General features: G+C 37.3%; 1 protein-coding gene across 1 annotated transcript in view; it reads right to left on the minus strand.

Annotated features, from left to right (window-relative positions):
* tm9sf3 (transmembrane 9 superfamily member 3) overlaps positions 1-16569 on the minus strand; it is a 32638-nt gene that overhangs the window by 10939 nt on the left and 5130 nt on the right. The window contains exons 2-8 of the mRNA XM_003223132.4: positions 16366-16561; positions 11162-11284; positions 8846-9006; positions 6300-6377; positions 5052-5183; positions 3131-3297; positions 948-1042 (exon numbers count right to left, since the gene is read on the minus strand). Of these exons, the coding sequence (XP_003223180.1) occupies positions 948-1042; positions 3131-3297; positions 5052-5183; positions 6300-6377; positions 8846-9006; positions 11162-11284; positions 16366-16561 (952 nt within the window). The remainder of the gene's footprint in view (positions 1-947; positions 1043-3130; positions 3298-5051; positions 5184-6299; positions 6378-8845; positions 9007-11161; positions 11285-16365; positions 16562-16569) is intronic.

Consider the following 16569-nt stretch of genomic DNA (forward strand, 5'->3'; position numbering starts at 1 on the left):
AAAGTTACAAGAAGAGGATAGGGACAACTGGTTTGAAATAGTATATATGAGGAGGATATTAGTTTCTTGGTGGGCTTAAATCATGAGCCCGAAGTGAAATTTAGTTACTAAAAGTCCTAATGCGATTATAGGATGGAATAAGGGAAGCATAGTGTCCAGGTGCAGGAAGTAACATTCTTGCTCTATTTTGTGAAATCAGAAAAGCTGTATCTAATACTAGATGCCACATTTTAATAAGGGCATTGAGACAACTGACAGTAGTCTGGAGATAGTTGTGAATATAGATGGATAAAGTCTGGAGACTATGGCCAGGTAGTGTCAGGTACGTATGCCAACCTAACTGGGACTGCGTAGTCAGCACCAGCAGCAGTCTACGTGTACAAATAAGAAACTGGGATGTGGGGAAAGTGTGTCAGTCCTGTTGGAAAAGACAAGAGTAATGTTGCTTTGGGGGCAAAGGGCAGAAGGGAGGCTTTGGCAACTACAATGCTGCCTGGGCAAGCCAAACTATCCTTCTTAAGAGACCCTTATTTTAGGCTCAAGCAGATTAGAAATGTTTTACGATTTAGCATCTCAAGGAAACCTGTCTCTCTGGCGATGGTCTCACTATTTTTGTTCTCCCTCCTTCAACTTATGTTTTACTGCAAACTTTGAACAATTATACATTATAGACTCTTGTTCTTCTTAGAATACAATTGTAACAAATAGTATGAACTGTTAGATGTGTTCACTTTCTTGTGAAATAATTTGAAACATTACATTGTGACCATAATGTTAGTTTATTCTGTAAAATAATTACAGTAGTCAACCAACACATACCTGATTGGCACTAGATTATTTCAGAACCCAGAAAATTTAAAACAGTATGAATAGTGTGGATGAAGTAGGGGAAGGTTAATTGTTCATTATCTTTAATATTATCAAGCAAAAATTGGAATAAGGCTTACCTCCCTGCCTGGCATATAGACTTCCTCCAAAGTAGCCATTCACTGGGGATGTTGCAGCATAAACAAAAATAGCGGTACTTAGCATTGATCCTCTCCTAAAATGAAAGACATGTATTTTTGGCTACACAAATGATTGTCTGAAGTCTACTAAAGGAAGAATGTCAAAACAATTACAGTATAAGAGTTTAATTATTAGTTTTAGTTCCTTAAAAAAGAGGAGGAAGAGGAGGAGGACGAGGACAACAATGAGATGGACCACAAGAAAAAATGAAAATAAACTATCTGCCTGAAAATGCCAGTATGTTGCATCTGAACAGATGTTAACTATTGAAAGTACTGTACGAGTTACTGACCTAGACAATCATATTTTTATATCAGAAGCATTAAAACCATGCTGAAGGACATGAATGCACTAACTAATAAGACACCCAACTATAAAATTCAGCAGCCAAACTAACATGTGTCTGTGTGTAATTTCAAGTTGCCTGTCAACTCATGGATTTCAGGGGGTTTAGGCAAGGAATACTCAAAGGTGGTTGAGTCAGAACTAATTTAAATTGTCACATTTGTCGCATGATGGAAAAGGTAATGGTAATAGAACTAGTCACCAGAATGGTATCCAATGATTTCAAATATTGGTGTGCATCATGTAAATGGCTTATTTAAATATGGAGGCACTAGCAGCAGTATCAGTCAGATAGTATCGCATTAACTCTGTGTGAAACAGCTTGTTAAAATTGGTTTATGCTTCTTTTTTCATGGTTGGTCTATTACGCTGTATTGGATATTTTTGACATCTGATTTTTGATGCTGTAAAGACAGCCTGACCTATAGAGAGATTCTCCATCCCATGTGTTGTCTTTGGTCACTTAAAAAACCTTCAGGGATCCTGTTCTTTCCTCAGTCTATCTGCTAGAAGCTCAACAGTTTTTGTTTCTTAGCTGAACAATTTTATTAGCAAATATTATCATGGGACTACCTGAGAGCTGGCATGTTGCCAAAGATAATATAAACTCACCAATGAAATCATTACTCATATCTGGCTGTTTATTGTCCTCTCTTTATGCTCATCAACTCCCCTACTTGCTAACAAATATAACTTGCAATTTGTTTCGGCTATGATTTCGTCTTCCACGAACTGGGGAAACCATTATTTTTCTCTGTACATGTTACTAGTTTAATATTTCTTAGTCTTTTATGTCACATACTTTGGTCTAAAATTGAGAAAGGAATGACTGAACACTGCTCAGTAAAGATAGGAAGGGTTTGTTAAAAGTTTCACCTTCCAGGTGCAAACCTGAGTTGTGGTGGCTTTCCAAAGCGGAATAAGCAGAAGCATTACATACGATCCCAACTCTTCACATTGTAACAATGTATAACATCAAATAATAAATTGAATACATGTGATTGCTAACTGAATGTTCTGATTGTTTAGATCAGCCAAAATCAGCAGTTTAAGTCAGCTCTGCAATTCCTAATTTGCACTGAAAACACTGCAAAGTTTTGATAGGGGGTATTAAAACTAATGAGTCTGATCAGGTAACTTCAGTGATTTATCTTATCAGAATCAAAAATGGCTGCTTCCTTGAGCATTCTGCACCATTAACTAAGAATGTTTGGTAGACGGTCATGTATTCAGATAATGAGACCAGAATAACAGGATTTTTAACAATTTCTATTCAAATGTAGATTTCAAAAAGATGGAGTATTTATAAAATCTGTGAATATTATTTTTCTAAAATGACCAATCACAATTCATCGAGTTTCTGCTTCAAAGATACATTTAGACACCAACCCCTTTATCAGGAATGCGTCTTTTCAACCCACAAAACAAATCCAATTATCTTAATGGCTACAGACTCTAAGACTGTCCTATGTTCCGCTATAAATTCAAGTCTTAAAACAATCAACATCCTAGGAAGCTTCTCTACCTCTTCTGATCTTTGAAAGTCATCACTGAGTAGAGTATAATAAAACTGAGTAGTGTCAGGAAATAACTATTAGTTGTGCTGCTTAACTATAGTAAGAATGAAAAGTGTACCTCTTTATCCTGAGTGTAAAGCAATTGCTCAAATAGGAGTCACATTTTAAAACTTTTAAAGAATTCCAAATAACCATATAAGTAAGTCAGTTTGTTAGATCATAGCCCAAAGCTATGATAAAAGGAAAAAGAAATCACTCACTCTGTGTACAAGTCCTCCAGCATTGCAACAATGATCACAATAAAAGACACCGCAAAGATTTGGCAGCCAGAACCAATAAGAGATGAAAATATTAATGGATGACTAGATGGTCTGAAGACGTCTCCGTGAACTTGCTTCCAGCCATATTCATCACCCAAATCTCTATCCTGCAAAAAAAAGGTTGAAAATAATGACCAATGAGAGGTTGAGCCCATTTAAGTAAATATTAAAGAAAAAGAAATTAAATCCTGTTAGACTACAATAGACCATTAAATCAACAGGATTTACCTACATACTGACTCACCATTTTACAAAAAGTCTACTGTAGTTGAGACTAACCAACAGGATGTTAGCCAAGAAGTTTGTCAAAAAGATACAGTAGAACCCCGGTAGTCCAAGTTAAACGGGTGGACCTTAGCTCGGTCAACCCGGATCACTCGGATTACCAGGTTTCCTCTCCGTTCGGCCGCGGCTTGCATCCAGGGGAGCTTGCTGTTCCTCTGGGTCCAGGCCGCGGCCGAACGGAGAAGCGTCCTCTCCGTTTGGCCGCTGCCTTCATCCAGGGGAGCTTGCCGCCCCTCTGGGTCCAAGCCGCGGCCGAATGGAGTGGCTTTCTCTCCGTTCGGCTGCGGCTTGCATCCAGGGGAGCTTGCTGCTTCTCTGGGTCCAAGCACCCGCCGAACAGAGAGGAAACTTCTCCCTTCGGCGGGCGTTTGGGCCAGCCATTGAGCGGGTGAAGGGGGAGGGCCGCAAAAGCCCTCCCTGTTCACCCGCCCGCCCCTCAGCTTCTTCATCACGCCGGGGGCCGCCAGTACCAGCGCCCGGCGTGGTGAAGGAGCCAGCCGTGCGTGTTGCTAGGTAGATAGCAAGCTACCTAGCAACACGCACGGGGCGCTTGCCCCTTGAGAGGTGCCCCCTGTGTGTTGCTAGGTAGCTTGCTATCTACCTAGCAAAACACAGGGGGCACCTCCCAAGGGGCGAGCGCCTCGTGCATGTTGCTAGGTAGCTTGCTATCTACCTAGCAACACGCACACCTAGCCAGCCAGCGAGCAGGTGAATGGGGAGGGCCTTTGCGGCCCTCCCCATTCACCCGCTCGGATTGCATGGAAACTCGGATGAGCGGGGTTTTACTGTACATGTTTATAAGAGCAGTTGAGCTTCCCTTTATGTTTAGACCCTCCAGATGATATAAAAAAAAAACTCATCACGCTAAAATTCCAACAAATGTATTAATCAGAGATCTCATTAATGGTTGAGACAAAAAAATCATTTTCTTAAATAGACAGCTCTACAATATCTTTTGGATGTTGACACAGTGCTAGAGTGTTTTGGGGTAAGCTAACTGCAAATAGAATCTAAGATATATTTTTCCTGAAGGTTCAGTTACTAGAATCTGCTAAGAAGACTAAGAAAACCCACTACTAGTCAATGTAGACAATGAGAGGCTAGATGGACAAAGATCTGATATAATATGAGGCAATAGGTAAAAGTAAAGGTTTCCCCTGACGTTAAGTCCAGTCATGTCCGACTCTGGGGGTTGGTGCTCATCTCCATTTCTAAGCCGAAGAGCCATTGTCCATAGACACCTCCAAGGTCATATGGCTGGCATGAATTCATGGAGCGCCTGGTTCCAGTCGGAGCGGTACCTATTGATCTACTCACATTTGCATGTTTTTAAACTGCTAGGTTGGCAGGAGCTGGAGCTAACAGCAGGCACTCACTCTGCTCCCCAGATTCGAACCTGCGACCTTTCGGTCTGCAAGTTCAGCAGCTCAGAGCTTTAACACACTTCGCCATCGGGGACTACCAATATGAGGCAATACCCTATGTGAAAACTGCTGAAAAACCACACTTGCATCTAGAAGCCCTTTTCTAGCAATCGCTTAAAAAAAACCAAAAGAGTTAAGCAAAATACTATTACCATATCATCCATTTCTTCTTCTTTACTATATCGTGCATAATCTTTTCTCAGTGTCCTCATTAAAATCATAGAAACCAGGCCCACCAGGAAAATGACCATCATGAAGGAATTGAAGATCGAAAACCAATGAATCTATTAAAAATATGAAATGCTGTTAATGTTTATAATTTTTAAAAACTACTCATCAACTGAAATCAAATATTTCTGCCTAAAATGCAGGTTGCGTTCAACCACTTCTTGTAAGAACAGAGGCTCAGAGACCTCTCCCACTGTGAAGCATTTTAAAGGCACTTTAGAGATACAGCTTTTAGATTAGGTACCAAAATGAAAAATGTTACAGGATTGTCATCAAACTACATAACCCTTTCCTGTCCATCTGAAAGGAAATCACAGCCTTACAGGCAAGAGTCGCCTATTCTCCACTTTATGTATTAGACAACTTTACTAACAATGACTGCCAACTATAAAGAACAAAAACATAAGAATAAAAAATATAACTAATTGCTTTTTCTCTGAAGTATTTAAAGTGATCTGGGTTTCCTCTCCTAACAGAACGTTGTTCTTCCCATTATAATCTGAGAGGCATAATCTAATACCCAAAGTGGCTGTAGAATGTGAATCTAAAATGTTTGTTTTGGACCTGATCATCAAACAAATTAGATAATCAGGTTCAATACCTTATTATGGCTTTAGTCTGATAAAATTAACACAAACATTTTGTAATTCTGTAATCAAGTATTGGGATGTGTAGAATACAACAAACAAATGAATAGACCATATTATAAATTTTATTTTAAATTTCAAAAGTATTTCCATACAGTGAATATATTTTATATTTTAGATAAAAATGTGTATTTTCTGATATAAAATCTTCTAAAACTGGATGCACAAATTACTATTCAAAATCTTTGTGGTGGAGAGTACTCTTTAGTATATGAGTTAGATCCTCTACATATTCAAAATTAACTGTCCACACTGTACAAGACATTTTAAAACAAGTTTAAAAACAACAGATGCAATTGTATCCTTTATGATGGCAGCCATATGACAACTTTATTACTATTTATTATAATTCTCTTGACTCTAATTAAGACCTGAAAATGCTGATTGATTTGGATACTACATGTTCATGCTTTAACCATGATTGCTTAAGATATTTATTACCTGCCCTGGGCTTCTGTAAGAAAAGCTGGGATATAAATCAAAGAAAACATATTAATAACATACACCGAGTAACAAAAAACTTACCCTGTGTTGAAAGAAAGAAGGGTCAAGGTACTTGTCAAATCTATCTTCAAACTTCACATCTGACCTTTTCCATTTCACCTAGGAAGAAATTACATTAAAAAATATATTATTCCATAAACATGGAATATAATCCATACAATATTAAATTTTGAATCTATAGAGTTCCAGTTCAGAATAGATGAGTGCAGACATCACACTAAAACAGGAACCTTGCCTTGATGTATATAGGCAGTATACTCATACATAATGCTTGATCACACAACAAACCACAGACCATAGTTTGTTTAGCATGAACCTGGCAGGTGCCATCTCTTTGGTCTGTGTCTTGTTTCTCCATTAAGAGAACAACTTGTGGCTTCTTTTAAGATTAGTTTACTGGTTTGTTGTGGGAGAAACAAGCCAGAGTATCACCTCCGGTCAGGTCTGCACATAATGTCAAACAAAAGCTGCTTAAATAAAAAGCCAAACTTCTGCAGGATTGCCCAGATTGGAGCCTGAGATCCCTTCTTAATTTTGAAAAATTAGCATACATCGACCAAACACAAAAACTACAAGTCACAGGTCTCTTTTTATGGATTTATCCCCTATGCTTTCAACAACAAATTGTCATGAAGGGTGCTAATTATCTGTTGTTGCTTTTGCAAGCTAGCATTTTTACATCTTTGTAACACACACACACACACACACACACACAAGTTTTACACTGTATATGTAGACTAGCAGCTGAGATGTGGCAACATAGGTTGCTATCTCCCAGTACTCTCTGTTCCTATGTCCAACAATAAAGAACTAATCAGGGAAAGATTTTTTTAAAAGTAAAAACAGTGAGAATAACATTTCACCTGTTTATTTTCATCCTGTAATTTGCTGTTGAAAACATAGGAGAGGAAGCCATAAAAGAGGGGAAACTGTTTAGTGAAGAGGCCATGGGTAATAACATAGAGTTTCACTTATCCAACATTCTGGATTATCCAATGCAGTTTGCCTTTTAGTAGTCAATGTTTTTGTAGTCAATGTTCTTAATACATTGTGATGTTTTGGTGTAACTTCATAAATACAGTAATTACTACATAATGTTACCGTGTACTGAACTGCGTTTTTCTGTCAATTTGTTGTAAAACATGATCTTTCGTTGCTTAATTTGTAAAATCATAATGTAATTTGATGTTTAATAGGCTTTTCTTTAATCCCTCCTTATTAACCAACATTTTTGCTTATCCAACATTCTACCGGCCCGTTTATGTTGGATAAGTGACTCTACTGTAATAGGATTGTGAAGCGCAAATCTGGAGAAAATTTTGCAAGGTGCAGCTATAACAGGAAAATCCACACCTAGTGAAATGTTCGGCTTCTATACAACCCTTTGTCAGCTGCAGACCTTGGCTGCCTCCAAAATAAGTCCAACTTGAAGAACTTAACTGAAAAGTACATTACTATAAGCTATTGTTATCAGAACTCTAGATTGCTCCAAGAATACAATTTATAAACAAGGCATTCCGACATTTGCAGCACACACATCTAATTGGTTTAAGGGACACCTTCTGCTACCATTTTTGCAGTACATAGTCTATTAGGCTAAGCATTACATCACCCTTCTATGTTCTTAGTTCACATAAGAATGGCACTGGGTCCCAGAACATTCCTTTTCTCCAGATGAAGCTCAATCCCTTCTCCTTCAGGTGCTTTGTTATTGCAATAAGCTGTATCCATCTCTGGCTAACCATTAGTCACAGCTGGTCATTATCTAACTCTACTCTAATTCCCATCTGCTGTAAGGCGACAAAGCGCACAGCTATATGAAAGGTCTGTTACTTACAATGAAAAGAATGGTTTTACAATATGAATATTAAAATAAGGCGTAGCAACAGGAATACATCAACATCTCCAAGATGGCAAATCCTGAACATAGAACATATCAGGTCCTAAACATAGGATCCTGGCACCCTTACGAATCTAGCATTCCTTCCAAGGTGTGGATTTAGAAAGCCTAAATGGGCAGGGAAACCCAACAGACAATGGTGGGCAGAGGAGAGTGCGACAACAAATATTGTAAGTTGATTTCAAAAAGAAATTACAATAATTATTTGGTTATATATTTTAATGCTCAAAGTCTAATTTACACAGTTTCTGGAAAAGAATTGAAGGAACGAAGGAATACATTAGTTAGCCCCCAATGCTAGGCTGTAATGGAAACCCTTTTACAGTTCTTTGAAGGAACCACAAACCATAACCTGGCCACATAGAGTGCCAAAAAGGTCCCAGAAAACCCAATCCTTAACAGGAAATAGCCAGAAGTTCATTACTGGTTTTGATTCCCCCCCCTCCAATATTAAACAGTGCACCATGAGGCAGCAACTTATTTAAAAAGCTAAAGTACTCTTCCTGGGACCTTTCAGAAGAAACAATTTACTCCCTTTTTTGAACCAGAAAGAATTGCTGTCAGAGTCTGGAGAGGTTTGGGACCACAAAAACACTCATATTCTGCACAACCTGAGGTAACTAATCTCCACTTCTACTTTTGACAAAACAACTTTCCAATTACTTACAGAATAAGACATCTGGATTTTGGTGTTGGGAACCAATTTAACTTTCCCTTCACTAGTAAGATTAACATCCACAATTCTGTTTCCATTGTAACCTATTTCAAGTTTTTTATATGTCCAGAGATAGTAATCTTCACCATTTTCATCAGCTTCACCAACAATACCTGCAAAAGGAAGAAAGGGGAGAACACAATGATTTTCAGTGTTCCTTGTGTTATGGTTGTTGTTGTTGTTAATTCATGGTTCAAAGCTATAGCTTTGTAACCAGGGCTGTCTTCAGTTACACCTAATGAGAGTAAATGGAGACTAAAAAATAAACTCTAAACATGTTTTATAGAAGGAAGGGAGTAGAAGGATAATGTGTATTTTATATATCAACAGTTCTATCCCAAGGAAATCCTCATTCTGCATAATGAATCTGAATTATGCAACTTATAACGGAATTAGCACAGTGTATTTTGGTTCTGCTACTTACAGTCAATGAACGGAGCTATTCAGAATCCTAAACTACAAAGACTGCTGGATATTCAATTAAGCTTCTCTGTCTTAAGCCAGTGGTATTTATAAGGAGTTAATCAGTTAATAATTAAATTTGAGTGTCAATTATACATGTCTGTATATATAAAATACAGATTTGTAAATTAAGTCACGATATAATATACAAGGGCTAACATTTCCTGCTAAACTGGTCATCCTGCTTAGTATCCTTATGGTAACAAGCCAAAACCAAAACGCCCTTCTGAAAATATCATTAGCTGTATCACCAATGTAATTTATTTTCACTGATTAAAACTGACCTCTACTAAACTAACTATATCTCCAGATGGTTAATCTACTCAAGCAGGCGGATTAACATATTACAACCCTACTTAAACCAAAGCTTTCCTATACCCTCTTCTGTTCTTAAATATATAAAAAAGAAGAAGCAGGGAAGGAATGTAACTGCACTTTTATGACCAACTTGTTTGCTGTAAATTTTTCCTCCTTCCTTCCTCCTTTTTAAGATGCTAGAAACTAGCAGCCACTTTTATGAATTTTTTTTCTTAAATGTATCTGAACCTTGGCTGAAGAATATTCTATCACCTTTATTTTTTAAAAAAATTGGGAGGGCTAACATCCTTACGTGAACATGAAGGTGGTGACTGACCTCCAAATCCACTCTCCTCAATCACAAAACAAAAAGAGGAAAGTAGGACAGGACAAGCTGTTCCTCAGCCTCCTTTACCTTCATGGGAAGAGTGGAAAAATGTGTCACATCTACATGACACTCCTGCAATCACACATGCCCCCAGGTTTCCCGTGGCTTGAAAAAACTTAGCAAACGGGTGGCAGGGGTGTACTCATATATTCTAGCGATGTTGAATTTGATCACTGACAAGGGAGAGCCTGGGAAGAATTTGTGGCTAATTTTACTGTTTTGAATTAAATATTTTTTGTAAGTAATTCCATCCAAATGCACAACCCTACAGTCAAATAGCTCAATGTGAACTAGATTTCTTTTCAAACCTCTCCATATTTATAGCTGCACACAAGTAAGATTTTAGTAAAAGTGCATTCTGCAGAAAAAGAAACAGCTTGCATAAAATACAGAAAGGGAAATGACAATTCCTCCACACAGATATCCTACAGATCCGGTATATCAAGACTCCAAACACACTCACAAGAAAGCTGAACTTCCACACTACAACAAGAGCCATAAAGAGCAATTGCACAACCTATGTAATCTGACAGGGAATACATGAAAGGCTTGCCTTTAATACAACCTTCTAAATAACATCTACTCATCCATCCCTATCCTTACCTCAAGACATACCATCACAGTGTGTTTCTTAGAACACCCCAAAAAGACATGCTAACTAAAAATCCTCCCTCCTAATGCGTTCCTCAGAGAAGAAGTTGGGAGAAGAGAAATTGCCACCCCCACAGATACACACTTGTATCAGATCCTAAGAAAAGAAATGCAATAATTCAGAACATAATAATCTTCAATGGAAAATTAAGAAACCCAGTGGATACAATAGTACTGATAACTATGTCTAAAGTCTAGTGGATGGCTAAGTACAGTATATGAAATCCAGCTTGCAGTTAACCACAGTAAGATTAGCTGGTATCACCCTCACACACAGTATTTATTCATTGTGGCTGCTATCCATTAAATAGCAGAAATAGAAAAGATGTTATTTATTCCATGCCTATTCACCCTAAAAGGGGCTCAAAGGAGGAAGACTGAATAGGAGGATGGACCAGAAAGGAAGTGAAATGAGGAAGGGTAAGATCGAAGAACGGTGCATAATATTTATGGAAGCAAACATTTCTTACCCCATATTGGCAAGTCATCTATGTACATTTGGTACCAATAGTGATTTTTGATAGCATAAACAAAAGCATCTCTTGTTGGTTTATCCAAATCTATTTCACAGTACGTGGTCTGCATTACATCATCTGTGGAGATCAAAACAATGTGTTAACAGTGCTATCAGGAGAGATTCAACTGTTATTTACATCAGTGCTACCATATGCGTTTTATGGAAGGAATCCACTATTTCAATGTGAACCTTACCTTGACATATGGAGCCTTTTATCCTGTGCTGTTGCCTAGCATCCCTGATTTGTTAAAGACTAAAGCCCACCAACAAGACCTTAAAGCCCACCCACTGACAAGATCAAACTCATCACTTTTAAGTATCTGCACCAATGCTTCTCTGGCTATCTGATGGGGGAGACTGTCCATTATTGCTTTCATTGTTCCAGGAACTGGCACCAAATTTCTGCCCACTGAGTGTCATTCTTCTCTTCTTGAATGCTACTGATGTGCATTAAATAACCAATTCAATTTCTTCAAAGGCACATTCCAACAAAATCACCAGTCACTTAGGACTGAGGGACCTTTGTCTTAAAAACATTCAGGTGTTGTAACTATTTATATAACCCAAAACAGAAGCTATGTGCGGTGCTCATAAATATGCTGCAAATAGATGGGGATTATCATAGAACAATTGGAAGAATCTGCAATTTGATAGTCCTTTACAGTCCATTACATGTGAATCAAATTGGCCTTTATCGCAGTATATCAGGATTTGTAGATATGGGTCCCAATTAATTAATTTTCTTGGCGACATTAATTTAAGTCCAACTTTTTAGAGCTGAGTTGTTGAATTATTGGGAGATTCGCAATTAACATTTCTGCAAGTTCCAATATGCAGCTACACAAATTGAACTCCCATGTCCTAATCGGATTTCCATGTCCTAAATGTTTTCCTTCACCTTAAAGGGGGCGTGAATTTGACTGGGCCAGGAGAAATGGCTTCACTTGGTCAGGGTATGGGAATTTAGAGGAGACTGGAATGTCTTCTTTTTTTCTTTTTAATTTTTTTATTAATTTATCAATCAAAATGTATAAGTTTACATTTTCCTCATTTTACAATATCTTAAACATATCATGTTGTATACAATCCGACAGTAAAAAAAAATCAAGAACATCTTTAAGCATATTTCTTATCAGTTTTTTAACTTTTCCATTACAACTTTACTACATATCTCTCTACTACACACCTTTTATCTACTTATGTTTTATTATTAATATTATTATTAATTTATAATTCAAAATGTATAAGTATACATTCTTTCCTCATTTTACAGTATCTTAAACATATATTGTATACAAACCAACAATAAAAATAAAAACATCCTTAAGCATATTTCTTATCAGTTTTAGACTTTTCTATTACAATTTTACTACATATCTCTCTACTACTACTACTTTTATCTACTTATACATGTTTTATTTATCATTATTGTTGTTGTTATTATTGTTATACCTTTTCCCCCTCTTCCCTTCCCTTTATTTTGTGCCACCTTCACTAGGACCAAGCAACTCATACTGTTTCACAAGTCCAAAATTTCATTGTCTCTGTTACTGGCTTATACCCCTTTTCCCTCATTACAAATATACTCAATAAATTTTCTCCATATTTTCCAAAAATCTGTTGTTTCGATATTCCCTTTTTAATTTTAAAATTGCAAGTCAGCTTATCATTAATTGCTATGTTCCAAATTTCCCTGTACCATTCTTCTAATTGGATTTCCTTTTTTCTTTCCAGTTTTTTGCTATTAGCAAGTTTGCTAATCAAATTAGAAACCAATTCTTTCTCCTCTTGTGAGAGGATATTGTCATGCATAAGTAAGAATGCTGATTTAGGTGTATTCATTATCTCTATTTTTATTATTGCTCTTATTTCTTTAAATATCATTTCCCAAAATGATTGTATAATTTTACATGACCACCACATATAAAGAGCTATGACCCTATTTCCTGACAGCCTCTCCAGCACTGATTTGTGTATTTTTATCTTATGGACATATTTTTTAATAATCTCATATTCCATATCCTTCCCCATTCTTGATTATTCAATTTCCCCCCAAATCTACTTCTAAAATCATACTTTTCTAATAGTTACCAACCACATTTACACCTAACATAAAACAATTTTTGCATTACTCATATTTTGAAATATCCATGTAAACAATGCATAGTGACTGCCATAGGTCCAATAATGTCTACATTCTATCAGTTCTATACAACCTGATAGCCTGGACTCCATCTAGCACTATTAAGATAGGCAGACCTAGGCTTTCTGCTGTTTCTCGGAGTAGACATGATAAAAAGACTATCAGCAGAGTTGTAAGAACACATTTTGTCTTATACGTCATATGATGGCTATAGCCTAGGCATTTTTTAAAAATGTTAGCTGGTAATCTGAAAATCATGGTTCAGTGGGTAATAGCCACTGTCCCATTCCCATTCTTATGATTTTCATATCATTATGCCAATAGCCACGGGTTAAACCCTTGTGCCGGCAGGACTGCTGACTGACAGGTTGGCGGTTTGAATCTGGGGAGAGCAGGTGAGTTCCCTCTGTCACCTCCAGCTCCCCATGTACTGTAAGTTTGGAATTCAATGCACAAAGTACACCAATTCAGACAAATCGCATTACAAGCCAGTAATTTATTTCCTACAAGGTAACTCTTTTTGTATATTTTTAACTTGTTTGTACAGTACCAATAGAGGCAACCTTTTCAGTGACTATACTAGCTAGGGTGCAACATTGATGCTTCTGTTCTTCCAACAAGATCATTTTCTGATGCATTCAGAGCAGATACACTTGCATAAAAAACCTTCAAAAATCACTAAGAGCTTTTCATACCACCAAAATTTACCTTCAATTCTATCTACTGCAGCAGAATAAGGTATTCTATGATGGCTTCAGAAAAGAAACTATACTATGAATTTTCATAGACCTATTCTAGTAAATGTAAGTGGAGATTTGCTATACAGTAAGTTAACTTTCAGCAAACCAGTGACATAACTGGAATTTTTTCTTTTCATTTTATGTCTCCTTCTCTGGAGATTTTTAAGCAGATGCTGGATGGGATGGCTTTGATTGTGTGTTCCTGTATAGCAAGGGGTTGGACTGGATTGCCTTTCTGGCCTTTTCCAACTCTTAATCCTATTATTCTATGATTCCTGCTTCCCTTTCCCCACTAATAGTTTGCAGCTGCCTTTTTCGAATGACTTCCAATGCTTTGCACCTCTCTTTTCTGAATGAATGAAGAGAGAGGGATGAGGGAACCTATGTCCCATCAGAAATTGCACCTCAAGTACTCTGAAGTGGTCCCCAAAGTCTTCTCTCCTAATGAGTAAGATGTGATGGATATGTTTACGTGTTTGGCTATGCAAACATGTGCACAGAAGGACTTGTGACACTGAAAACTACCAGTACCTGCTCCTTAATGCCTGCAGTACTTCAGTCAGCAGAGAGCTTTACCTTCCCATTGCCAATTAACAGCCATCTGGGTCAAGGAAGTAGAACATCTGCTGGATTGTGGGCTTTCTGTTTTTTCAATTTAGCTTTTACTATGCACCTTGGAAATTCAATGGCTAGCTGGAGGGGAGTAAGCATGGTGTTAACAGGCAAGGGGATGGAAAAAGTATTATGCTTATAACAAACATAAAATCTAGATCATTTTGGGTTCTTTTTGTGTGTGTGTGTGTCAGGAGCGACTTTGAGAAACTGCAAGTCGCTTCTGGTGTGAGAGAATTGGCCGTCTGCAAGGACGTTGCCCAGGGGACATCTGGATGTTTGATGTTTTACCATCCTTCTGGGAGGCTTCTCTCATGTCCCCACACCGGGAGCTGGAGCTGACAGAAGGAGCTCACCTGCTCTCCCCAGATTCGAACCGACAACCTTCAGGTCAGCAACCCAACCTTCAGGTCAGCAGTCCTGCCGGCACAAGGGGCTCTGATCATTTCGGTATAAAACATCTAATTAAAATCACAAGTTGAAGTTGTCACTTTATACTGAATTTCACATTTTATGAAACTTTATAAAATTTAAAATTTAGCACAGGGTTCTAAAAATGTATAAACTGCATGTATGACTTGTGGCTGATGTTTGGGAGTGTTCCATGTATCTTGTACAGCCTAGATATAGATTTATTCAAAATAAAATAGTTTCATTTATAATATAATGACATCTAAGGAGACTAATACAACTTGTATTATTTGGCGCTACATGGGGACACTAGAAACAGATAATTCTGAGATAAATAACCCCAACACATTTGCAGAAACCACGAACGGTAACAATGATATGTAAGGAAGAAAATTCATGCTTTCTTCTTGTCATGATCAGATCACTTTTCATGAAAACTTAGACTCTTGGTGATCTTTTGGTTTTTTTTATCTGTTAAGATGATCTACCCTAAGTTTTGCCTGCTGGTATTTTTTAGGTTCCACTCAAAGCTGTGATCACTCTGATGAATACAAAGATTACTTTTTCTATGTCAGGAGTGACTTGAGAAACTGCAAGTCGCTTCTGGTGTGAGAGAATTGGCCATCTGCAAGGACGTTGCCCAGGGTACACCTGGATGTTTTACTATCAGATATGACCACTAATTCATCCAATCATGCCAAAGCAAGTTCTGCCTTTGTGCAGAGCCTGGATAAATTTCAATGCTTTTTATTTTCTATTTCTATATTATTTATTTCAATGAGTGTGGATAATTTCCTTTTTGGTTCTAGTTGGTAGGGATTGTGACAAGTTGGTAGGAATATTAAAGTTATTTCTGGAGCAAATTATTTTATTTGTTTCTTATTTTAGTGTCTATCCTTTATTCTTTTTATTTTTAATTTGTTGTGAAATACAATTTTTAAAAATGCCAGTCAGGTTTAATCAATTTTAAGCTTAATGCTAGTTTAAGCTTTTACTAAAGTAAAAGCAGATTCAGGAGAATTAATATATGAAGGACAGGAGTATGAGACATCGTGGCCTGCTCCTGAAACCTAGGCCATAACTAAATAGTCACAGAAACTAATACTACAGGAAGAAAAGTGGCCAATACATAATTGTGGTTTTGTAGGTAAACTTGACTATAAGAATATGATTATAAAGGAACGTTTTAGGACAGGAAAAATAATTTACGATGCTATAAACTTTGGCAAAAGCACTTTGTTGATTTTTTACCTTTAAATTTAATGTCCAGACCACTGAACTCTAGTTCAACTCCTTGAAGTGCCTCTCCCAGTGTTTCATGATAGTGACCAATGCTTTTTTTTGATCCACCACAGAAGGGGAGAGAGAAGTATTTGTATGTCTCCTGGCGATTGTGATATGGTCCTACAGTATTCATCCATAAAACAACTTCTTCTTTATCTTGGTACTGAAAAA

This window comes from Anolis carolinensis, chromosome 3 (assembly GCF_035594765.1).
Source record: "Anolis carolinensis isolate JA03-04 chromosome 3, rAnoCar3.1.pri, whole genome shotgun sequence".
NCBI lineage: Eukaryota > Metazoa > Chordata > Lepidosauria > Squamata > Dactyloidae > Anolis > Anolis carolinensis.